General features: G+C 48.1%; 1 protein-coding gene across 1 annotated transcript; it reads left to right on the top strand.

Annotated features, from left to right (window-relative positions):
- The first annotated feature begins 545 nt into the window (after positions 1-545).
- Positions 546-23657, top strand: wdr43 (WD repeat domain 43). The gene is made up of 18 exons (XM_061249677.1): positions 546-881; positions 3694-3828; positions 4647-4768; positions 5253-5373; positions 5844-5962; positions 7182-7284; positions 7828-7892; positions 8396-8573; positions 9033-9119; positions 9305-9430; positions 10097-10246; positions 11364-11450; positions 11742-11773; positions 11873-11936; positions 13751-13864; positions 14151-14220; positions 17957-18015; positions 22254-23657. Exons 1-18 carry the CDS (start codon positions 675-677, stop codon positions 22401-22403), a joined length of 1989 nt encoding a protein of 662 aa, XP_061105661.1. The 5' UTR covers positions 546-674; the 3' UTR covers positions 22404-23657.
- Positions 23658-25459: the final 1802 nt, after the last annotated feature.

Below are 25459 nucleotides of genomic sequence, written 5' to 3'. Positions count from 1 at the left end.
TCACCTCCCTGACCGAGGGTCATCTTGCCTGGTTACTCAGTTTGGCCTGATGGCCAACTACGAAGAGCCCTAGTGGTTCCAAAATTTTTCCTTTTCACAATTGTTGAGGCCACTATACATTTGCGAACATTTCTAAAAACATGTTTCCACTTTGTCATGATGGATTATTAAGTGTAGATTGGTGGGCAAAATGGCACTTTTACCCATTTAAAATCTGCAACACAATAAAATATACAAAAAGTGAAGAGGTCTGAATACTTTCTGAAGCTACTGAATATATATATATATATATATATATACACACACACACACACACACACACACACATATGTGTCGCGCCGTACGTGCAGTGACGTTGGTCCACAATCCTCCTGCAGTCTCGGTGAAGACACTGATGAACATTCATCAATGAATTAAAAAACGTTTGTATATGTTAACTCCGCCCATAATGTCCCTGATCTCGCCTTATTTCTATGAGAACACGCCCATAGACCGTGGGAGAGTGTCCCTAAACGAGCTCATTACGATTCCAGCCAGGCCCCCTTCAGTGTGACAGTGTCGAATGAGAAGCCATGAAGGCGAAAGCGTAAACGCGCATGCTCCGTGACCGGTAACACGTGTTTCCTGGCCTTGGATTTCCAGCAATTCGAACACGCAGACGCAGAGCTACAGAAATGGCGGCTGACGGAGGCAGCTCTTCGCTGGTATTACCCTGCGCTTTCTCGCCAAAATCACGTCAGTATCTGGCTCTGTGCGCACAGGACGGAAGGCTGCGAATCTGGGATACGGACAGTAAAACACTGCACCAGGAATATGTACCTTCAGCCCATCTGAGTGCCACTTGTACCTGTATAGCTTGGGGACCATGCCGGACGGCCAAGGTATGTGGGGGGGACGCATTTTCAATGTTGGTTCAATAGGGAGGGCCTAGTCAACCCGTGTCGCTAAATTGATGCTAACCAAGTTAGTGAAATCCACTCACTCGTATGTCGTGTTAGTTGGACGTTGTTTCAGTCGTTAATTATGAACAATGTCGGAATATGAACCGTATTTAATATTTTTATATTCTGCGTAGTTTGGGAATTATCCAGCAAGCTAGCAGTGGTTTGCAACGATGCTGCCTGCGCCAGCACATGTTGCGTTCCGCACATGGCCGTCCCATGGGCGAATAACGTGTGTGTTTTTCTATTGCTCATTGAGATATTTATTGTATTTTTTGTGAGCTTTCCCATCATAAGTGGAAGTCTGGTGTCAGTCTGTTAAAGATATTGCACCTAAAATGTGAAAATCTGCGATCTAAGTGACACGCAACCTGTAACTTTCTACGCACCAACTGCTAGCGGTAGCAACATGCAAGCCATTGCATACATTTCTGATTTTAAAAGTATGCACTGATTTTATAATTATTTTGTCCTATATGTTTATTTAGCCAGTTTAGCGAGCAAACAAGTTAGCTTACCTGGTCCTATACTTCTCCGTAAACTAGCTAACTGGGGAGAGTGATGGCTCCAGACTTGTCCATTTCGCTAGTTAGCTAAAAATTGCCTTTACGGCTAATTTGCTTAGCTAAGTTCAAGTGACATCACCACGATCACTTTGCTCATGTTTTTTGTATGTACGAAGTCCGCTTTCTGCTATCTAAGTTGGTAGCAGTAGCCCAGTTGCTGAGCGATGCCGGTCCACTTGTTTTTCGAATAGTGCCAACATGTGGGGGCAATATAAAAAATGACCTGAACTCTAAATTGACATGAATCTCCTCGTTTAATCTTGTTCTGGCGCCCTCGTCAAAAACTTGATCACTCCGCTCAACAAATGTTTACATATCCGGGAAAAACTGAGATTGTGTAGTGCCAGTGGTCTTAAACTGTGCCGCGGAGGGCCGTCTCCATAAAATTTATTTAACTAACAACTGCTTATATTCTGTGCCCAATGCAGTTAAATGCGTATGGCTAGGTGAGTAAGTGTAACCAATTAAGGCAGCATTAATTGGTTTTAATGAACCTACAGTCACAGGGCGCTCCGTGTCAACACGTTTTAGACCTCTGGTGTAGAGCAACACATTGACGGCATGTGCTTGCGCTGCACGTTTCTAACGTACAGGAGACCAGTTTAATGCAGTTTAGTTGCGTGACGTGGTCAGTGACAGAAGATATGAATGTGAGTAGCGTTCTAAACGGGATCATCCTGAAAATATCATAATTGCAGAATATGCTCAGGGTGTATCATTCACCTTTCTCCTCCATGGTTGGATGTAGGTGGGCCGATGTGCTGCATATAATTTTTTTAATTATACATTCATCATATACATTATAAAGATTACCTGGTATAAATATAATGACCTGTTAATCTTTAGTGTAATTATGGACGAAAGAGCACATGTAAACATGAGGAAGTTTGGGCATTCGCAATTTCACATGCAATTCTTTGACGTCCTAAAACTTCACTACAATCAGAATATAGTCCTGTACACCAGTTGTTATGATTTCTGTGGATTGTCATTTGTCACCAGGATTGTTGCTCTATTTGTTTATGCCATCAAGAATATGAATAAAGTATGTGCTAAAAAATATATATATGAGTTCATGATATTTGGGAAATTAATATATTAATATAAACAATATTGTCTGTGTTGTCTTGGAGTTGAAGGTGCAATCAGTTGTTCATCTGTTGCGGGGGAGGTGTTGGTGTCAGAAGCAAGTGGTAAATGACATTTGTCATTTAGCAGACACTCTTATGAACGAACTCTGAACGAAATACAACAGGCGGAGTGCACAAGCAGCTACAAGTGTGCTGAACATCCTACCGGGTAGTGCTGTTCCAAGTGACAGAAGTGACCACATAGATAGAAACTTGGACCCTGTAGAGTAACCTGTGGACCTGTTAAGGTTCCTGTTTAACCCACACCGATACCTGGATACTTCCAGACCTCGTGGAAAAACTTGCTGTGAGTCTTGGAAGATGTAGAAGCATTGTTGGGCCAGTAGGGGGGGTTCTTCCCCCTGTTCAAATTACCTAGATCGATAGATAGATACTTTATTCATCCCGAGGGAAATTTGAGGTATTGGGTACCTCCCAATACCCCAACACTGTGCTGTAGGAGCCACTGTCTTTCGGATGAGACGTTAAACCAAGGTCCTGTCTTGCTGTCGACATTAAAGATCCCATCGCACTCTTCACAAAGAGTACGGTATTCCCCGCTGTCCTGAAATTCCCTACAGGTCTTTATACCTGCCACCTAATCATCCCCTGATTCAAGTGGCAAAACATTGTTCTCTCCCCCTCCACCTCATCTGGTGTGTGGTGTGCATTCTGGCACAAAATGGCGGCCATACATCACCCAGGTGGGAGCTGCAAATTGGTAGCGGTTGAGGCGAGTGTACTAGGGCGACATTGACCCGGGGTGTGTCCAAGTGTCCCTGAGCAAGACACCCAACCCCCCAAATGCTCCTGACGAGCTACTTGGTGCCTTGCATGGCAGACAATTGCTGTGTGTGTGTGTGTGTGTGTGTGTGTGTGTGTGTGTGTGTGTGTATACACGGGTGAATGAGAAGCATCAATTGTACAGCGCGATAAAGGCGCTATATCAATGCCAACCATTTTCCATTTTCGCCCTCATCACTCTAAAGCGCCCTGAGTGTTATTGTGGTCTATATGAATGTTGAATGTAATGATCCGTCTCTCTGTCTGTTTCAGGAGGGCCCTCAGAGGAAGAGGAGGAAATCGGAGGCGGTGCCGGGGGTGGAGAAGCCCGACCTGCTGGCACTGGGCACGGCCGCGGGCACCGTCATCATCTACAGCACAGTGAAAGGGGCGCTGCACAGCACCCTGGTGAGCCCCCCCAAGCCCCCGAATCTGTCATTTAACCAGGGCATGGCCAGTGGGCAGTGTGCCCTGACAGGAGGGGTCAGAAACCCTTGGCCTGGAGAGCCACCCAGAGGGTGTGCTGGCTTTCGTTGTTACTCAGCACTTAATTGATCGATGAAAGCAGTTGATTCGCACAGTTACCTCACCTTGTTTCCTGGGTCTGATTGGGCTGTCAAATTTTAAGTTGAAAACAAAAAGCAGCACCCGGCTCTCCAGGACCAGAGTCTCTGACCCCTGCCCTGGGAGAAATGCCAGAGAGAACGCTTGCAGCTGGAGTCCCAGGAGCAGTTTTGGGATTAAGGGCCTTGCTCACGGGTCCAGCAGGGTTATTTTTGAGTTTAGGGACCCAATGTCAGCATTCCTACATGCCGATCGGGGGTTCGAACCGGCAACCTTACTGTTGCCAGACGGAGACCATACCTCCACGCTACTCCGTATGGGAAACACCGCAGCACTATTGATTTTGGAGGCTGACTGAAAATGATACCAGATATGGGGTTTGAGTTGGGACCCAGCCATCTTTTGACCTCTAGTAGTTCTATCATAATATGTGGGCAGTGTCTGAAGGTGTATTCTGTATAAGAGTATTCTCCGTAACAGCACTGCATGGTGACCCTGCTACTCTGGCCAGTGAATTAAAGCACCGGCCTTTTTGCCACTACATGGCGATGACATTGAGAGAACGTTTTGTGTTCGCCGGGTTGCTCGTCCTTGAGCTGATGTACGGTGGCAGAACGTTGATGTTGAGGTGTCACTGATCGACGGGGACCGCTCTCTTGCAGGACGGGGGACACAGTGGGGAGGTGCACAGTGTGAGGTGGCACCCCACAGAGGCGCTGCTGTACAGCGGATCTGAAGACACGCACATCGTAGAGTGGGACCTGCAGACTGGGAAGACGCGCTGGTGAGTGTGTGTGAGGCACCATTTCGTGTCTTTGCTGGTAGTGTCTCTCGGAGGGCACTATCTCTTACCCGGCCTCCTGTTCCATACTGTCTACTGCTTTTTATGACTGTTTGATCACCTTTGATCCCCTTTCTGATTTCATCACGTAATATTGACTATACGCTGCCTAGTCCATTGTTCTTTGCTTAATTTGCTTAGTTTTAATTCGCCTAATGGGTTAGTTCATGTCCGGTTCCTGAGTTTGATATGTGGTAATAATGGGAAAAGTCTCTTAACACCCTGCTCTATAAAATTCCAAGGAATAGAGCGATGCCAGGATGAGTCATTTAATGCAAACCAATCGGCAGGGGAAGAGGAGGAATTGATTTCAAGCTGCTCTGTGTATGTTACTGACTGTGTGTGTGTGTGTGTGTGTGTGTGTGTGTGTGTGTGTGTGTGTGTGTGTGTGTGTGTGTGTGTGTGTGTGTGTGTGTGTGTGGCGCAGTAAGTGGAAGGCAGACCGCGGGCCAGTAACCAGCCTCTGTGTGAGTCCGGACGGGCGCCTGCTCCTCTCCGCAGGGCAGACCATCAAGATGTGGGACCTTGAGACCAAGGAGGTGTACCGGGTGAGTGAAGAATATTAGACTGTGGACAACGCCCGATTTAATATGTCATATCTGTCCTCTCGTGTACCTTAAGGTTAATTAGAAATGTGTAATGCTCAGGCTCTTTCAGGATATTTTTAGTCCAAAACTTTTATTTTTTTGGGTCAAACTTTCCCTCATTCTAGCCTGTAGTTGCTCATAATTCGGTTATCAAAATGTTGCTTCCCTTCTGTGACCCTCTGCCGACAGGCTTGAAAGCTGTGGCAGCCATTTTGATTAAATTTCAGACCTGTTCTGTGAAGTCATTTTTTGTTTTTGTTTTTTTGGGGATAATTAAATTTGCTGTTTGTACCTAGGCTGTTTTGTGGGAAAGTTGCAGACTCTGGACTTCATCTCCCTTGATGCTCTGTGTTGAATGTATTGTCGTTCTCTGCCTGTTAAAAGCGACCCAGTCCTGTAACTTGTCCTCTCTCTCCCCCTCTGTCGCGCAGCGGTTCACAGGTCACTCCACGGCAGTGACAACGCTGTGTTTCGCCACGACACGCCCGCCGGACAGCGACGGGCTGTACTTCCTGTCCGGGGCGGCTCACGATCGACTCCTCAGCGTGTGGTGCGTACGCTCGCCGTCCCGCACGCGGCTCTGTTCCTCCCTCAGGTGTCCTCACTTTCACTGAAAGTGTGAATTATTACCCTTCTGTTCCAGAGCACTTTTACCCAGCTGACTTCCAAGCAAGGGCATAAGATGCTGAGGGTGTCAGGGGGGGGGATGTGCTCCTCCCCAACTTTTGGAAAGCATTAAATGCCCCGCTTCAAATGTTATCATGCTGTGTTGTGTGGTACTATTAAAAAGAATTTCCTGTTTGTCCTCCCAAAAGTTGAAATGAGATCTGAATTGAATTGCGTCCTTGCCTTCAAGTGAAAGTAAATATGGTTCTCCTGTCCTACCTTTCACGTTGCAAAGCCAGTTAAGCATCCTTGTCATGGACACAGAAGTAACATGATCAGTGCGTTCCAGTTAACATGGAGGGTATTGGTCTGGGCAGGGCCCAGGTCGTGTTGTGTGTTGAGGCAGCATTTTCGACCCTGTACATTGAGGTCAGAAAGCAATGCCTTTAATCCAGGTCATATTCCTCACGGAACAGTACTGGGATGTTTGGGTATAATACCGTTCTGTCCTGCGACTGCCATTGCTTTCCACCCTCCTTTCCATTAGAGCGGTGTTTCTGAAACTGTGGGTCAGGACCCAAAATGGCTACCGGGATTCTATGAGATTACATTACATTACATAATTGGCATTTGGCAGACGCTCTTATCCAGAGCGACGTAGAACGTAGAACAAAGTGCATACCCATAACCAGGGCTAAGTGCGCTGAAAGACCCTAGAGGGAAGTACAATTTCAATTGCTACCCGTACAACAAAGATAAGGACCAGGGCCTAATAATAATAATAAATAATTAATTATTATTTTAACTAACAAATAAACAAACAAACAACAAAGCAAAAGTGACCAAAATGGGTCCTGTATGTAGTCATGTGGGTTGTTGTATGAGGCTGTAATCTACTATGCTATGCCAGGATTTGACAAGGCCCTGAGAGTTACTAAATGTCTAATTTGGGGGTCTCGATATTTAAAAGTATAGGAACCACAAAGTCTTTCTGCAGAGAAGGGTTTCTGCCATGTTGGTGCTAGAGAAGCTGCTCGTTCCCTGCTCTGGCAGGGTTTCTGCCAGGCTGGTGCTAGAGAAGCTGCTCGTTCCCTGCTCTGGCGTTGGCGCTCTGAGACAGGCTCTGCGCTGACCCTGCCCGTCCGTGTGTCTGTCCCTCACAGGCAGGTGCGGTCGGACGGGAAGGATAAGAACTCGGTGGTGTCCTTCACCCTGACGGACGAGCCACAGCACCTCGACCTCATCTCCTCCGACAGCAAGGATGAGGTACGGAACCGCGCCGGACAACGCACCTCTTCCTGCTCTGTCTGTCCTGTCTCTGTCCTGTCTGTCTGTCCTGTCTGTCCTGTCTGTCCTGTCTGTCTGTCTGTCTGTCTGTCTGTCTGTCTGTCTGTCTGTCTGTCTGTCTCTCTCTGTCTCTGTCTCTGTCTCTGTCTCTGTCTCTGTCTCTGTCTCTGTCTCTGTCTCTGTCTCTGTCTCTGTCTCTGTCTCTGTGTGTGATGCTCTGTAGGTCTATGTGCACTTGTCAGTTCACTTGAAGTTCTTTCACTTGTTATTGCCTGTTGTCACTTGTCAGTTTGTGTGTCCATTCACAAGTGATTTGGCTGTGAGGCTTTGTGGGTGGAGCTCTAATCGGCGACTCACTGTTTTGAACCAATCGTAGTGCAGCATTGCCGAAGGCTGGGCATTGCGATTGGATCAAAGCCCGTGATTGAAAGCATACGGAAAGGTCCTCCTGTTCACGGGGCCTCCCTCTGGCCCCTGCTGTTGAGCAGTGCTTCGCTGACTCTTCTTCTGTGGTTCCCTCAGGCGGTGAGGCTGGCGGTGGTGTGCAAGGATGGGCAGCTGCATCTCTTCGAGCACTTTCTGAACGGGTGAGTGTGTTCAGGGCTGTCTCTGCAGCTGGGAGGCAGGGATGCGCAATGTATCGAACCACAGGTTTTTAAAGCCTAATGAGTACCTGCTGCCACGGGGCGCATAGATTAACTTTCATACCTTTTGTCTTTATTCATACCTCATGTGGTAGTAAACAACCAAGCCATGTAAAATGCTTCTGGTAAAAAAAAAAAAAACTTCACTAATATCTATTGGCTGCTAATGACGTAGCTAGTTCGCAGAAAGGTCGACAGCTTAATGGTCTGTGATGTTTGGTTGTTTGCTACCACATCCAGTATGATTAATGAGTAAAGGAGGAATAAGCCTATACATGCCATTGTAGCAGTTATTATAATGTAAAAACAAACAAAAAAAGATTCAGTATGTCTGTAGCAGAGAGGTGCTCTGGATACCTGCAGCGAGAGGCAGTTGTAGTTCTGTTCTCTGTCCTCCATCTTGTTTTGTGCCTCTCATTAATCTCATCCCCCTGTCTCTCTCTCAGGCCCTGTAAGAAGCCCCTCTCCCCGACCTGCTCGGTGCAGGTGTCCGGGGTGGGGGGTAAAGGGGGCGAGGGGGACACCCCGGTGCCTGTACCCCTGCTGGCTGTTGCCCTTGGGGCAGAAAAGCAGGGGCTGATCCTGGCCTATGGTAACCACCTGCAGCCTGTCATGGAGAGAGTGGTGAGTGGGTAAAGGGACAGGGGGGCAGTGCCTGCTCTGGGGCGGGGCGGGGGCGGGGTGTCTTGTGCTGGTTTAAACCGGTTTGTTGTATTACTGAAGTTTTTTTTAAATGTTAGTACACATTGATTTTTCCATTTCAGCTTGCTATATTGGAATGACACACGTATTTGTTCTTTTCCAGGGCTTATGTGCCCGTTTAACTGAGGGGTTAATGGTAGTATAATCATAACGGTAGTTGTAATAATAATAATCACTCTTTATTGTTCTATTAGCTTGTATGAATTTGCTCTGTTAACGTCTGAAAATAGCATTAGGGAATGTTTACGTTTTATTTCCCTTTTTTGAATGACATGTATTTTCCTCAGAGAAGCTTATTCATGTCCTGGGAGCGGAGAGCTAAAGGTAGCGATAAGCCTTTTTATTTACTGGTTACTAATGGTGTCCTCCGTCTTCCATCAGCCGGTGAACACGGCGGAACGACACGTCTGCTTGGTGCGGGACGTCCAGACCACACTCGCCTTGTCCATGGACACGGCGGTTTCCAAGGTAACATAAACCGTAGCAACGGTGAAGGAGCAGCCACGAACTGCCGGGGAAGAGCAAACTCACCTCACCAGCAGGGGGAGCTCTGTCGTTACATTACCCCTAGAGCTCGTTTTTGCACATTAATGGAGGCACGGTGATGAAGTACTGAAGTGACGTTGGCCTAAAATCTCTGCTTTCCGTCGCAGGTGAAGACCCCCGTGGTCAACGCCAGCGTGAAGGTGCTCGCCCCGGGCCTCCCCGGGCACTGTGCCCCCCTGCGACCGGGCCCAGCCGAGTCCCAAAAGCGGAAACCGGACGCCGGCGCCAAAGAGGTACGAGCGCTTCGCCAATACCCCCATCATGTCTCATGATGCTACGATGCCGTCCTACCGCTGCCAATTAAGTTGGATGCAGCATTTGGCTTTTGTTCTGTACTGAGCCAGGGTTGCCCAACTCTATTCATGGAGATGGAGCTGCCTGTAGGTTTTCACTCCAACCCCAACAAAGCACACTTCATTAAACGGCTAGAGCAGGGTTGCCCAACCCTGTTCCTGGAGATCTACCGTCCTGTAGGTTTTCACTCCAACCCTAACAAAAGCACACCTCAATCAACAGCTAGAGATCTCGTTGAGCTGCCAGTTGGTAGAATTCGGTGTGCCAAATTAGGATTGAAATGGGGGTGGGGGGGGGGGGACAAGAACAAAACAGGATGGTAGATCTCCAGGAGCAGGGTTGGACAGCCCTGTACGAAACATACCTGTATGCTCTGCAGTCTGTTTATTGTCTCTGCACTTCATGTTTGTGTCAGGGTACTGGGATGGTAATCTTTGACCCTCCCGATGTTGAATGTTCACTCCTGATTCTGGGTTACTTCTATAAGTCACCCTGGATAAGCAGGGACATTGTTAATTGTAGAATGTGTAGACTGGAGTTTTCATCCCCTGCTCTTGAGATTGTGGATTTTTCGGGGCTCACCACCCTTCCCTCCCCCCCCCCAGATGTCCATCGCGGAGAGACTGGGGGAGATTGACCTGTCCACCCTGCCCAGCCGGAAGGAGGCGCAGAAGGGGGGGCTGGCCCTGCAGACAGACAGCTACGCGGTGCTCCTGGTGCAGGGCTTGGAGAGCAAGGACAGCCACATCCTGAATGTGAGTGAGGGGGAATCCCCGGGGCTCTTATAGAGCTGCTGCCAGTTCAAGTCCAGAGGGGACGGTGGGGGGGAGGCACAGCCTTTGTACCTGTGCGGAAAGGTGCTTAACCAGCTGTGGAAATGGACAGATTGTTTAAAATATATATATATATATATAATATAAAATGTAAGCCGTCTTGCTGGGGGAAAAAGGCACCTGCTAAGCAAATGAATCATTTAATTTCGGCTAATTGCTGAATAATTATTCGCTTCCAGATCTTCTCATGCACTCCTTCTGTGAAATGTTCCGTTTCTGTTAGTAATTAACCTTAGATAACCGTAAAATATTTCATCACTCCTAGAAAGTAAAATGATAGTTAATAACGGGTCATAGTTCATCTAGCCTCATTTTACTTTAGTAGAGAGCATCTAACGCTCAAACGTTGAGACGGTTTCTCCTACGTGACTTGGCAAGCTGTTCCACATATGTTAGTGAAAAATGACTGCCTCACATCGCTGCCCACCTGTCTCATACAGCACGACGTCTCCTGAGGGTCTCCACTTTGGTCACCTTTATTCTATCAGTGAAACTGTCTGTGTGTGTCTGTGTGTGTCTGTGTGTGTCTGTGTGTGTCTGTGTGTGTCTGTGTGTGTCTGTGTGTGTCTGTGTGTGTCTGTGTGTGTCTGTGTGTGTGTTACGCACTGGTGAGACTGAAGTCTGGGGTGCGGAGAGAGATGTAGATGTGGAGGGGTACCATTCCCGACCCAAATTTAATGTGGCCTATGGAACAGAGGAATGGAAGATTGAATTTCAGACAAAATTCTGCAGACTGGTCACTCAGAGCAAATGGCCAGGTCAGCTGGTCTATTAATGCAGTGGTCTTGTCATTAGTTGACTTAGAATTAGGCATAAGACTCTTGGGAAGCAATGCTAATGTTTATTTTTCGGGAACTGGCAAATCCAGTCTAGGCGCCCGTCATTACAATCTAAACATTGGTTTGTGGACAATGCAGATCACAAGGTCCCGTCACCCCCCTTCCCTTTCCGGTTGAAACTATACATTTTGTTTAGTTATTTTCCGGAATTTTCAAGATTTCTAAAGGACAACAATCATTTCCCCCCCTGTGCTCTACAGAAAGTTTTCCAAACCCGGAAGGAGGTGTTGATTAAGAAGACTGTTGCCTGGTTACCTCTCCCTGCCGTCTTACCATTGGTGGAGGAGGTGAGCACACCTCAGCAGGATGGCTGATGATTGGCTGCTTTGAGTTTTTCATTGAAGGACATTTGGGGGGGGGGTATGACAGGGCGTGGGTAATTTGCCCTTGTTTTCACGGCTTTACAATGTTTGTACGACACCGTTTTGTCTGAATTACCATTTTGACCTGCCGTTTTATAAAGCACTGCCACTTTGAGCTCACTGTATGGAAAGCCATATATAAATAAAACGTGCCGCGATCAGACCGCACTCTGCGCACACATTCACCCTGACACTCCTCTGCCCTCTCTCTCTCAGCTCACCCGGCGGATCCAGGGACATCCCTACACGTGAGTGCCAGAGAGCCGCTCGCGTTGTGACCTGAGCCGGCTGTGTGCTGTAACCCTGCTCTGAATCCTCCCCCTCTCTCTCTCTCTCTTCCTCCACAGGGCGGTGCTGCTGGTTCGCTGGCTCAAAGCAGTCCTTCTGCAGCACACCTCCTATCTGTCTACTGTGAGTAGTGTGTGTGTGTGTCTGTGTGAGAACCCACTTGATGGTGTGTGTGTGCGCTGCGCGCATGGTGTGTTTCTGTGTATATATGCGTGTCTGGTGTGTGTGTGTGTATGGTCTGTCTGTGTGAGAACCCACTTGATGGTGTGTGGTGTGTGTGTGCATGGTGTGTTTCTGTGTATATGTGTGTGTGGCGTGTGTGTATATGGTCTGTCTGTGTGAGAACCCACTTGATGGTGTGTGGTGCATGTGTGTGCATGGTCTGTGTGTGCGTGTGCGTGTATATGGTCTGTCTGTGTGAGAACCCACTTGATGGTGTGTGCGTGCGTGTGCGTGCGCGTGCGTGCGTGCGTGTGTGTGCGTGTGTGCATGGTCTGCGTGTGTCTGTGTGAACCCTCTTGATAGTCGGCGCGGTTCCTACACTAGGTAACTGGGACGCGTGGCTGTTCTCCCCCAGAGTGGCCTCTCTGAAAGCAGAGCAGTTCATGGCTGTGTATTCTGCCCTGTGGCAGTGTTCTTCTCCCATAAACCCCTGCTCCTCAGACGCACCTACACGTCTGCGTTTCCCTCAGGGCTGGTTCTTAAGCAGGGCACGGCTCCACGGCTCAAAACCAATAACCTGCCGGTGCTAAATGAGGTGTAGCTGAAGTGTTTGAGAGACTGGACGTAAACATGATCTGCACTAGGCATCCTGTTCCCTGCCAGGGAATGTACCTGCAGATGCTGCTAGTCTGCTGGGTAGAGCTATAGTAAGGTCCATTCCCCATGCGTTATGTCCTGCCCGCCATACAGACAGATCAGGGGTGTTTCGAGGGACAGGGTCTGCAGGTATTTGTGGTTTCTTTTCAATCAGCAGCCAATTAAGGCCTTCAGCACAAGGTGTGTGGACTCCTTGGCCAATTAATGACTGAAGTGGAAGCACTTGTGCTGAAATGCACCCAAAACTAGCAATGACTTAATTAAGTCCTTTTTGCTAAAACACACTGGGGGGGAAAAAAAGCGGACACTAGGTCACTCCTGGACTGGAGTGCGGCACCCCTGAGATGGACTAAAGATCAGTTTCAGACGGGAGCGTCCAATCTTATCCCAATCGGGCAGGTGTGGGTGCAAGTTATGTTTTAGCCTAGCACGCGATTCAACTACTTTACTAATCATGGTTTACCGTTATAAGAAGGATGTAATGTCTTGGTGCTGAGCTAAAAAAATAAAATGATATAGAAACCTTCACCCACACCCAGCCCTGTTTGCGTTAGATTTATGGCTGTAGTGCAGAGACCAAAGCACACAGCAGGGCTCTGTGGTGCTTCCATTTTGGGAGCATTTGCTCTTGAAAAATTGATGTGTGCAAGCTGTAAAAAATTATTTTGGAGCCCCGTCTACTAATTGTGATGCATTAGTGTGCTCTTAAAAGTTTTCAACTTAGGAGCCACGTGTGCTCCTTGGGGGAAAACCGATTAGCAAAGAGCACTACACAGGCGGCACAAACTGATCCATCTTCAGTCAGGACACACACAACTGTTGCAAGTCTGGTAAATGTAAAAGAAACCATTTTTTATTGTTACCGAGTTTCCATGGCTGCTTCAGACCGGTAAGTTCATGAATCTTGCCTGGCTCGTACGTTTCCCCATTTCCGGGGCTTCTGGGACCGTAGCGAGCCTTCTGGCCGGTCCTCAACACGCCCCACGCTCACTTCCTGCCCAGCGGTTTATTCGGCGTAGCGTTCAACCTGTCCGTCTGCGGGGTCGCGCGCACGTGCAGAAGCCGTGCCCCTGCCGTGGCTGATGATGCGTACGCCTGACTGCCATTTCCTGTTGCAGCTGCCAGACCTGGTGTCGCAGCTGGGGGTGCTGTACCACATGATCGAGGGGAGAGTCAAGATGCTACACAAGCTAACCAGGCTTCACGGCAAGCTGTACCTGCTGATGACACAGGTGGGTGACTCTGACAAAACCCCGCAGTACAGAACGGTATAGACAATAATTTATATAATGTACATTTATGTCCCTAGGAAATGTTAATGAGAAACACTCTAGCATTTTTTTTATGTACTAGCAATTTGGCCTAAATGTCATTTTTGGTCTAAATGTAAACCTTCAGTGGTTCTAATCGAATCCAAAATTATAAAGGGAAAATCAGTTGTGGGAAAAAAAAGTCAGTTCGGCCATTTTCTGTGGCGTTTGCGCTGCCTGAGCGTGTACTTCCCTTCGTCTCCACCAGGTGGCAGCAGGTGACAGTGCCCACAAAGTCACGGATGTGGACCACACAGCCAAGCTGGTCTACGAGGAGGGTAAGGGCGTTTGCAATGCCTTCTGCACAACCGTGTGAACCGCCTCTGGAGTTCGACAGCAGGGGGTTCACTCTTTCCGCACAAAGTTCTGACCTCGTTTTAAATTGGGTTTCGACGCCGCGGCATTCAAATGCAAGCGCAGTTCCTGGCCCGTTCGGCTGCGGTGCTTTGGATCAATTCGGGATTATTCGCTGGAATGAGATGAGTCCAATCAAATTACTGTGTGGCTTTGCCCTCTGTTCTGTATTCTCTACAAAGCAGCCTTGCTGAAGCTAAGGGGGGGGGGGGGGGTGCTGAGGGCAAATGCTGCACTGGCAGGCTGCAGGTCTTTCCACTGTCCCACCATTTTGTCTCTGTGATGAGCACTGTCGCCCCTGCTCAAGTGTCCAAGTGGCAAATCCTTGCAAATTTCCCAAATTTATGCACCTGTATTAAAGGCCTCCATGCAAATGGTGCATCAGACTTTGGAAAATGCAAATTCAGTATGCAAATCCAAGCTTCCTGATTCAGTGCACGTAATTGAGGCTGATGTTACCAGGCAACTGAGCACGCACGGCTCACTTGAAAGGCCCTTTTGTTTTTTTGTTTTTTCGTTTTTCTGTTTTGAATACAACAACCCCAGCCAGCGAGGAGTCACGTCGCTTCCTTGTTTCCTGTAAAACCTCTTAAAGGGTTATGTGAAATTACACAGGAGAAACAGGGGGGGGAGGGGGGGGGTATTTGTTGCTCTTCTTTAAGAGAAACGCCCTGGCGCTCCGCGCTCCTGCGCCGGGTCAGAGCAGGCCGCTGTTGAGCTTGATGAACATGAGGTTCTCGAAGTCGGCGTCGGACAGGCGGGAGGTGTCGGGGTGCAGGGCGGGCGCGGGGGCGGCGGGGATGCAGAGGTAGTGCAGGGCGAGCGGGGCCAGGCGGAGGAAGCGCTGCTGGTTCCCCCTCCAGAAGATCAGCGGGTCCTGGTGGTACGGGATGCAGGGCTCCTGCAGGTACGTCTCCACCTCCTCCGCGTGCGGGCTGGGCGCGTAGTCCTGGGGCTCGTCCTCGAAGAAGGGGAACAGGCACTTCTTTTTGGGCGGGGGCTGGGGCTCCGGGGCGGGGGCCGCGGCCTCCTGCTCCTGGGGCCCCGCCCCGGAGGCCAGCGCCAGGGCCAGGAGGTCCTCCTTCAGCCGGGACGCCCGCTCGCCCTCGCACCAGCGCAGCTTCAGGCGCGGGTCCAGCGCCGTGGCCCGCAGGTAGCACGTCTTCTCCTCGTAGCACGTTAGCCAGCGGTCGGCGGCGATGGTGAGCGACACCACCAGCTTGTGGTTGTGTTCGGACGGGGAGCTCAGGTGCTTGCGGATGCCCCTGACGGAGGGGATGACCAGGCTGGCGGGCACCACGCGCTCCCCCTGGATGCGGTCGGTGATCTCCTCGAAGGGCCTCAGGATGTTGAGGAAGTCCTCCAGCACGGCCCTGTCCGTGCCGGCCAGCCCCCCGGCCCCCGACGCCTCCTCCAGGAGGCCCGGCCTCTCCTCCTGGTCGGCCAGCACGCTCTTGGCCAGCTTGAGCTGGGCGTTCCAGCGGCCCCCGCTCCTGGGCTGCTCCTCCAGCCGGTCGGCGGCGGAGGCGGAGGCGGGGGTGGAGTCCCGGGCACGGGCCGCCATGGCGCAGACCTTGCACAGGACGCCGGCGGTGGGCTGGGGCGTGGCCCGGAGCCCGTCCCGCACGACCAGCTGGAGCGCGTGGGCGAAGGACGGCTCGTGCTGGGACACGTAGCGCGCCGCGCAGGAGCTGCCCGCGGCCCCGCCCTCTTCCCCCCGCTCCTCCCCCTCCTCCTCCTCCTCGCCCCCGGGCCTCCGGGCCTCCAGCTTCACCCCGCCGGCCCCCGCGTCCGGCCCCGACGCGTCCGGCTCGCCGCGCGGCTCGAACCCCGGCAGCCCGGCGGCGGAGCGCGGCGTGTTGTCGCTGACCACGATGGCGATCTTGCCGGGCATGTTGTAGACGGCCAGCACGCTCTCGCAGTAGTTGAGGATGTCGTCGCCCGTCCGGCGGCCGCGCACGCGCTTGCAGGAGAACAGAACCGAGCGCACGGCGTAGTCCACGATCAGGTGACCGGTCACGGCCATGTAGGCGCCGCCCTGGCGGCCCGCCCAGGTGTCCACGGTCAGGCACACGCTCTGCGCCGCCCGCACCAGCGCCTCCAGCTGGCCGTGGAGGCGGCGGTACTGCTGGCACAGCAGCGTGTTGACGAAGTGCGCCCGGCTCGGCACGTTGTAGGCCGGCTGCGTCTCGCCCATGAAGGCCAGGAACAGGGGGCTCTCCACGATGGACACGGGCAGCTGCTCGCCCGCCACCAGGTTGACCAGCGCCCGGTCTGCCTGCACCTGGCTGGGGTCCGTGCTGTGCCACTTCTTGGGCTGTGGGACGGTGAAGGTGGGCAGGGGGGACCACTGCTTGGTCAGGCCTGAGATTGGGTCCAGGGGGATCGAGGCGTGCTTCCTCTGGGGAGGTAAAAAAAAAAAAAGAAAAGAAATGAAGCTAAATAAAAGCGCAAGTTTTCAGTTAACTCTGCAGCTGGAAAAAGGAAGAATAATTTGGCAGTCGATTACACACTCCGTAACGTAACCACTTTCAGACATTTTGGCAAGCAGCTATAAACTAAAAGTTTCTGATATGAAAGCATTTATAATATACAGAATACATTTGTTCTGACCTATTAATTCTGCATTGGCAAGTGTTCAATCTCTGAATAAGGCTTTGGTACCTCAGCTTCCTAAGACAAAACAAACTCGGTGTACCAAATGAATGTACTTCTATTGTGCTGCCACCTGACCTACCTTCATGTTGAGGAGGTTTTAAGTTGGCCTACCTTCCTGTGATTGAGGAGGTTGTAAGTTGGACTACCTTCCCGTGATTGAGGAGGTTGTAAGTTGGCCTACCTTCCTGTGATTGAGGAGGTTGTAAGTTGGCCTACCTTCCCGTGATTGAGGAGGTTGTAAGTTGGCCTACCTTCATGTGGTTGAGCAGGTTGCACGTGACCTACCTCATTTGATTGAGCGGGTTGTAAGTGGGCTACCTTCCCGTGATTTGAGGAGGTTGCACGTGGTCTACCTTCGTGTAATCGAAGAGGTTGTAAATGGCCTACCTTCATGTGGTTGAGCAGGTTGGACGTGGCCTTCCTGTTGAAGCTCATCTCCAGGGGGCAGTACTTGCAGCGGGCCCTGCACACCTCCTCCGCGTTGTCGGGGATGTAGAAGTGGTCAAAGACCACCGAGGCCCTGCGCTTGGACATGGCGCCTGCAGGGGGCCGGTGGGCGGGCCGGAGAATCCCGCTCAGGCGCCGGAGATCATGTACGTGGTCCGTTCCTCCGCTCGCCGACCGCGAATGCGACTCCACGCGAGGCAAGCGGGAGGGAGAGAACGCGCGGTTGTTTTCCAGAACACTCCACTCAGGGCTCTGCCGACAGCCGCAGAGACCAGCTCAAGTACATTCTCCTCTCAAATGCAAATGGCTTGCGGGAGGGATTCAAATGCAAATGGCTCGCTCTGCCTCCGGCTTTCATATGCAAATGTGTGCACCTGAATGCAGGCCTTGTGGAGGAGGGTAATCTCCCTGTTCTCTCCCTCTCTTCTCTCTCTCGCTCTGCACTGCAGTTTTTAGCAGCAGATCCTGTTGATCTGAAGGGAGTGTCGTTGGAGGTTGGAAGTGACGGCGTTGTTGTTTTGTTCCCCCCCCCCCCACCCCCCCTCTCTGCCACAGAGTCTTCTGATGAAGAGGATGGTTCAGGAGATGAAGCTGTTCCCGACGAGGACTCTGATGTAAGTCACTGTGAAAGGGCGAAATTAGATGCCTGTTTACACATTAAAGTTCACAAGCACTCCTTCACTTTACGGCTTTATCAGGTATACAAACGGTACATATTTATACAAACACCATCCAGAATTCATCATAACTGTGGCCGTGAGGTTCTACCTAGCCGTAGTTTAATACTGCCAACACCAAGAGGACAATATAGGAGTTTTTGTATCTAGACACGGGAACGTTGCAGTTCTGTGAAGACATACTATGCAGGTCGTGGTTACAATCGAATGCGTCTCCTCCATCCTCAACCTGCCCACTCAACAGACAGCCTGGGTTGGACTACTGTATTCAGATGTCTGTTGTGTTCTGGGCCTGAACAAAAGTAATGACATTTGTGGAATGGGCGGAATGATATTCATAAACAGTAAAGTCGAACCCAAAGGCTTTTTTTGAAGTAAAAAATAGAATCAAAGTCTTTGTAAGGGTGCAATGTAAGAAGTTCAGTGAATGGTGAACGAATGTTTTTGTTTTTTTTGGTAGTAAACGTACTAAATTTCAGTTGGTTTTACCGTTTCCCAGACCGGTATCGGGAGATGCGAAGCTTATCGAAAATAACTCTCTCCACATCTAGCGACGACTGAAACCTCTTCTGAGCTTAGCCATTTGTGTCAGATAGGGAATTAATAGGCCTATTTTCAGAACCGTTCAGAAATTCAAACAGACGTTGCGCTGTGTGATTAATCTGTTCTTCCGTATCGGATTCTCAGCCGGCATCAAGGCCAGGAATAGATCCCAAAGGGACCACTCTCTTCAGCGGGAATGTTTGCCGAGGGTTGAAAAGCCTTTGTTACAAGCTGCTTACATTTTGTGTGTACCCTGATGCTGACACGCGTTGGTGGGCTCTTCGTTTATGATACAGCCAAATACTAAAGGCTTTAACTCTTCCACTGGAGATCAAGTGGCTCAGTGTTTTGCAGCGTTTGTTGGGCGACTTGCAATTTTCCTGTGTGGTTACAAACTCCACCTCCCAACGAGTTCCTCTCCACTTTGACACCATTCGTAGCGAAGGCTTAGCTACGGTTTGTCCTCTTTTTCTTTTTTTCTTTTTTTTAAATAACCAATTTGGGTTAAAGTAGGCTTGCGCTGTATGCATATCAGTCTCATATCAAACCGTCTGAGTGTCTTGCATTGTTTGTCTATTGGCTGGTGTTCCTGTGCGCTAGCTGCGCCGATGCTTGCTAATCAGTCATGCGTAAATATCACAAGCAGGTTCATTGTTGGAGACCAGCCTCCGTGAAGTTCAGTACAGTATTGTACAATATTCAGTATATTGCATGCTTGAAAATAGTTTTCCTTTTCAAGTGTGCAATTGCAAGAACATCTGCAGATTGGCGAAGGTCTTTTCACCGTGTAACTCACATTATCGCACAGTGACATTGTTCAGAGCCACTTCATTTGCATTCAGACTTTTTCCGTTGGCCACCCTGGAATCTTTTGATGCGTGTTGTGACATCTACAGAGACTGCCTGTACAACCCGATGCTTCTGTTGTAACCGTAAAACAAACACACAAACATTTATTTTTGTCATTTGTAGACTCCTATAGCTAGTGAATTGTATATCGTTTTTTTGTGCACGTATGAAATGTGTGCTGAGTAGGAGTTGACGAGCAGTTGGAATTGGAATCAAATTTTTTTCTTTGTCAAAATTTTTTTGGATTGTCTCTTTTCCTGAATGGGTGAATTTGCACTGAAAAGAGAGTCTGTCAGGCCAAAAAAAGAAGCGCCTCGGCCCTCTCTTGTGTTTTGACAGCGGGTTGCCCACTCATTCCCCATCAAATTCAGACTTTCGCTTCTGCTCCGCTTGCCGTTTCGAATGCCAGCCGGTCTTGGTGGCGTAATCGTAAGGTGCAGGTGCGGCGAATCGTAGCGCTCGGTGGATTGTTCCGTCTCGCTTAAAGTCGTCTCTTTGCGGTCGGAGCTTTCCCTACTCATTTCCGCTGGCAGTCCCCTGAAACCTGGACTCTTGCATCCTGGTCAAGCTCTTTTAATTGATTGAGTTGCGTACTGTATACCCATTTACAGTGACACCTTGAGGACAAGTTGGAGGAGAAATGCAGGCTAGAAATATCACGCCTCCGGTTGTAAACAAAAAAAACATGCATGCCGCATTTTTTCACGCCGTTTTGCATATTTCTCATTACAAAAGAGCGAGATGAATGCTGACCGATGGAATCCCTCCCGGATTCCGCTACAAGGTTGTTAGCGTTTAGCACATATCGGCTCCTGGATGCCCGCCGTTAGCACACGGCACACTAATTTCAGGGCCAGTTGGAAGCGTTTCAATCCCGCCTTCGCACAGGGAGGCAGATGTGTAAACTAATTGCGTAATGAGCTTTTGCTCTGGCCTGGTACTGCCGTCGGGCTACTTGTTACATTCACAGAACGTCCCATAAAAGCTTCCAACGTTACACAGCTCTATAATAGTGTTCTGCTTCATTCGGCTGCAAGGTACTGTGTTTAACGGAGGGTGTCATCAGTTGTTACAACATTTCCTAATAAGCAGTGATTTTTTTTATTTTTTTTTTCCTCTGCTACTTGAAAGGTTAAAATCTATGCACACTAATGAACTAGAACTCCCAATTTGCAAGACTCTGCATTGATTACTTGGAGCGGTTGCCTAGCACAATGGCGTTGAGCGGGGAACATCGAAAAGTGCATGCACCGAACATCGCTTTTTCCATCCGAACGATTTCTGAGGAAGTGCCTCATTCAAACCTGATTATTTGAATTTGAAGAACTATAGTTCTGCAGGGAAATTAACATTGTGTATCCTGAGGGTAGCCGATCGACGCTGATGCAAAATCAAATTAATTTCTCTGCTTACAAACCTTAATTTTACATCAGAAGATGAGGCTAGAATCTGAATGGCTGTTAAAATATATTAAGAGTGAGGGTGCTCTGGAGAAGCCTTCCCCTGTGGATGAAAATATTCTCTGTTTGAGCCAACTAAATAGCCAGTCCCTTTTTGCCCTTTAACTGATCTGGTGATTTTGAGCAGATGGCTGTGTACATTCAGGGTGTTTAAGCTGATGCTCTTATGAAGAGATCAACATTAGTGCGCACATACAGGTTAACACCAAGTCAACAGCCTCACCGCGAACAGTAGGAGTCTATAATTAGTTATTTAGCCGACAATTTTATCTAAAGCGACTTACAGTTGATTAGACTACCCGGGGACAATCCCCTCTGGAGCAATGTGGGGTTAAGGGCCTTGCTCGAGGGATCTTATTGTGGCTACACCGAAGCTTGTACCACCAACCTTCCAGGTCCCAGTCATGTACCTTAGCCACTAGGCTACAGGTTGCATCTAATAATGTACAGCATCTAAAACAGCAGTCTATCATTCATTGTAGATGCAAAAGAGAAAGCAATACAAGCAGGTAGCTGGGTTAGGGATATGGCTATAGATGTAGTACTGGTAATAAACCAATGCAGTTGAGCTTTTGATTTCCCAAGGTGCAAAGGGGTGTCGTGCGACTGGCGTTAGCCGAGCATTTCTCCACACCACAGGTGTTTATTTTCAAAAACCCAATTATGCTCTTGGCCGTTTAGTCCAGGGTGTTAATTAGCCAGTTACACAGTCAAAGCCATTTATCCTAATTTCACAGGCTCTTAACCCACAGCCCCGGAGATGATGCAAATTTATGCACTCCGAGAAAATGGCAAATTGCCGTTGTTGCTCTTGCACAATACAGACCTGTGAACACGAGCTTTGACCTGTTAATTTGGGTACAAATTGCACATGCAAGCACTAAGACTTGTTTTTTTTTTCCTTTTTCCCTTATCGTGCATGCATGCTCTGCTGTTGAAATAGCCAGGATATACTTGGTTATGAAGATCGTCAAAAACCAACCGAGTCTTATGCTCAACCCTTGTAGGTGTGCCATCACACGTGATCAGAACGTGCTCAACTGAACATTTGAATGCCGATGTTATGATCAATATTAGTAATTTCGAGCAAGTTCTACAACAGACTTAAAATTTGAAAAGATTACAGATTTGCTCTTGAAAGAATGAAAAAACACACATTCTACTCTCAGATTCCCAAGCAAAACTGAGCGCAGTTTTCTTCCATGGTTCATCACCGGCTCGAAATGCCAATCCGATGCTAGCACACAGCCTGCAATATACGGTCCGTATGATGTTTAGAAAGAAGAGGAAGACTTTAGTGAACTTATTTTCTCTTTTTTACAGAACTGGGAAGAGGAGGAAGGCATGGAGGACGAGACGCTGAACAAAGAGGAGGAAGAGAAGGCGGAGGATGAGGAGGAGGAGATGAACGAGGAGACGAAAGTGAACGGGGATTCGGATCTGGAACCCGAGAACGAGAGCGAGGAAGAGTGAGAAGTGAAAACAAATCAAAAGAAAAGGACCCCAAAAAAAAAGGAAAAGATTTATATATATGATTTCATTTTATTTCCAAGTTTTTGATTTTATTTTAACAGAACAATTTTATACAAAAATGTTAAAAAGAAAAAGAAGAAGTGCGCAGCATCATGACTGGGCAACCATTGCCCAAAGGGTGCTGCTCACTGGGTCTGCCACCAGGGCGGCGATACTGAACTCCAGTGTAGACAGAGAAAGGACACTGGGAAACGGTGTCCGAACTGTGAGGGTGGGAGGGGGAGGGGAAAATGGACTGCCTCCCCTCTTGGGTCACCGTGTGGCCCTGCTCTATTACGTACGGGAGTTTGACAATGCCCCCCCCCTCCTCCATTTTGTAGGTCCTGGTGGTGAATTATGTACACACAGTGTAAATCTGTACAGTGCAGTGTTTGTGTGGGTTCAGCCTCCTCCCCAGAAGACCTGGGTTCAAACTAATTCTGTAAGCAGCCTCCTTGTGAAACATTTTGGTCCCCTTCACCCCCTCCCCACTGCGTTTCCGCATTTCCTCCACTGTGTGCCACGGTTTTTTTGTGGAACGGCCTTTTCCTTCCTAATAATAATAAAAATTATCTGCAAGGAATGAAGAAATGCAATGTGAACTCTTGGTCTCCTAAGCAAATAAACGATCGTTTAAAAAAAAAAAAAAAAAAGAAGAAGTTTCATGTCTTATCACAAAATGGAGGTTCGATCAAGTGTTCACGCATAGCACGTTTGTAGTGTTCCATTCAGTGTTCGGTAAACAGCCCCGCCCAGTCAACTGTCATTGAGGTGGGGGATTTAGATGCATTTTGTTCCGTATGCAAAGTATGAAATCCTCCCCGTCTGCGTGCTGAAATGAATACATGTCCGTGCAAAAAATGTCCCTTAAGTTCAGTACATTTACCAAACTTGGTTAGGAGTAATAGTCAGATTGTGACGATAATGGAGTTTGAAAGGATGTTCTTCAGTTCGGTCTGAAAGTCCCGGCAGTCTTGCTTTTAGGAAACCGTTTATGGGCGTGACTAACGACAACCGGTTGGAATGAGTAGTTTTATGCAGCTGTTGATTTTATTCTCCCACTCCTGATACTGCTTTTGTAATTAATTCATGGTTAACCACTTCAACAAAAAATAAATAATAGCATTTCTGACATGCATATGAAATTGTATAAAGTGAGGTTCACAGGCAATGCCAGAGAGATATTGGCCAATTAAAATTTTGCTATGTCAACCATTATTTGTGATGGTCTTTTTCTTCCTCTTAAAAGAAGTCAGTGAAAAGTTTATTATTCATCAGATTGAGGGTTACAGATAGAGGATCACAATAGTGCCGCAGGAACTGAAACACTAATCATAAAAGTAAATGGTAATTTTAATATCTGAAATGAATCCATGCCCATTATACTTTCATCTAATTTCTTGTCTCCTGACAGGGTGGGTCCTATACTGAACTCTACTCAAATGTGCCATCCGGTATTAAAGTGAGATGATAATTCCACTCAAATTCCACAATGTTCTTGGTGTTTTTTGTTACACCAAGAAATACATTTTTTTCGGAATATTTGCAATTTTATTGTAAAGTTGTATCTAAATTTGTTTCCACATTTATGTTCATTATGGCGAATATTACATTGTGTACCATTAATTAAAAAAGAAAATGAAAAGGGTTTTAAATTGAAGTATGCATGGTGGCGCTCAGTATTTTAAACCCGCTGGTTTCTGCTTCAACACAAATATTTGAAGTGCCTTTGAAACACTGTTTTGATGTAATTGACGTGGTACTGTGTACCAAGAAGGATATTTTGGATATTTGCAAATGCTTCTAACGACCTGCCAGCTTTGCAATAGCAGGTGTAAGGGCATTAGCAGGTTCGCGGTCTAAATCAGTAAAATACACTTCAGGTAACTCCGACGCAGCAGAGGTTTCAAGTCTTTAGCCCGTTCTAACAAACACCAGCTTCTCTAGTTTGAGCAGGGATAGAAGTGGAAAAGAATGGAATAATACACATTCTTAACTTGGTTAAATGCAGAAGGCAAAATGACAGCGGTGAAACAAACAAACAAAAAAGTAGACTGCTACGAAATTGAGTACGTTTATTCATCAATTGGGGCGCGTCTGCGCGCACACATGGAAGACGACTGAGCTAGACTATTATTTGGGGCATGAGCAGCAGCTGGGTAACTAGCCAGTTATTACGAACTTTAGCTAAGAGTTTACCCATTGAAACATCAACCAGCATAACCCGGTACCCAGTACGTTACTCTTATGGCCAACTAGACAGCGTTTTAATGACTGGGATTCCGAAGCGATGTGCATAAATACAATAATGTAGACTGTAGTGGATAGCACTAGCCATCAATTTACATAGGCTAACCAGATGTTCTGCCAAGTTAGCGAAGTTATCTTGCTCAAAGATGGAGATTCATATTGAAAGGTATCTGTATGTTGAGCCCTAAGCATTAACAGCGAATGGAGGAGCCAACGTTAGCGATAAGTTTGCAAGATAAAGTAGCTAGACTAACTTAGCTATTCATCTGACGTTAGCCAGAATACCGCAAGCCATAGAGAAAGAGTTAAAAGTGTAACAAAACATAGTTACCTTGCTCTTCAACAGGAAAAAATAAGCTGAGTTGTTATCATGCGTTGCTTTCACTTGAAAACGGCATCCCACTGTAAATATAATGCCAGCCGCTCGAGATTCACTATCGGAGTGTGAAGATAGCAGTAGCCCCAGCTACAATAATAAGCCCACGATAAGAATGTGATTTCCGGCAACCACCGGACACGGGAAATTTCAGAATAAAAGTTTTTTTTATTTCGTATTGGACCCAAAAAGCCACCTGCACGCGCAGTCCTGTAAGTATAACAGTATTGAGTTATTAAACACATATTTGCACGTTTTCGTTAAAAAATCTCGTCACTTGGTCAACCAAATTTGTTACTACCATATGCTACTCCGAACAACAGCCCCTACTCCTCTTTACTTCCGTTATGCTCATATATATATATATATATATATATATACGGAGGATTAT

The sequence above is a fragment of the Conger conger genome, chromosome 1 (genome assembly GCF_963514075.1).
Source record: "Conger conger chromosome 1, fConCon1.1, whole genome shotgun sequence".
In the NCBI taxonomy this organism is placed as follows: Eukaryota; Metazoa; Chordata; class Actinopteri; order Anguilliformes; family Congridae; genus Conger; species Conger conger.
This window is presented reverse-complemented; position numbering and strand designations above follow the sequence as displayed.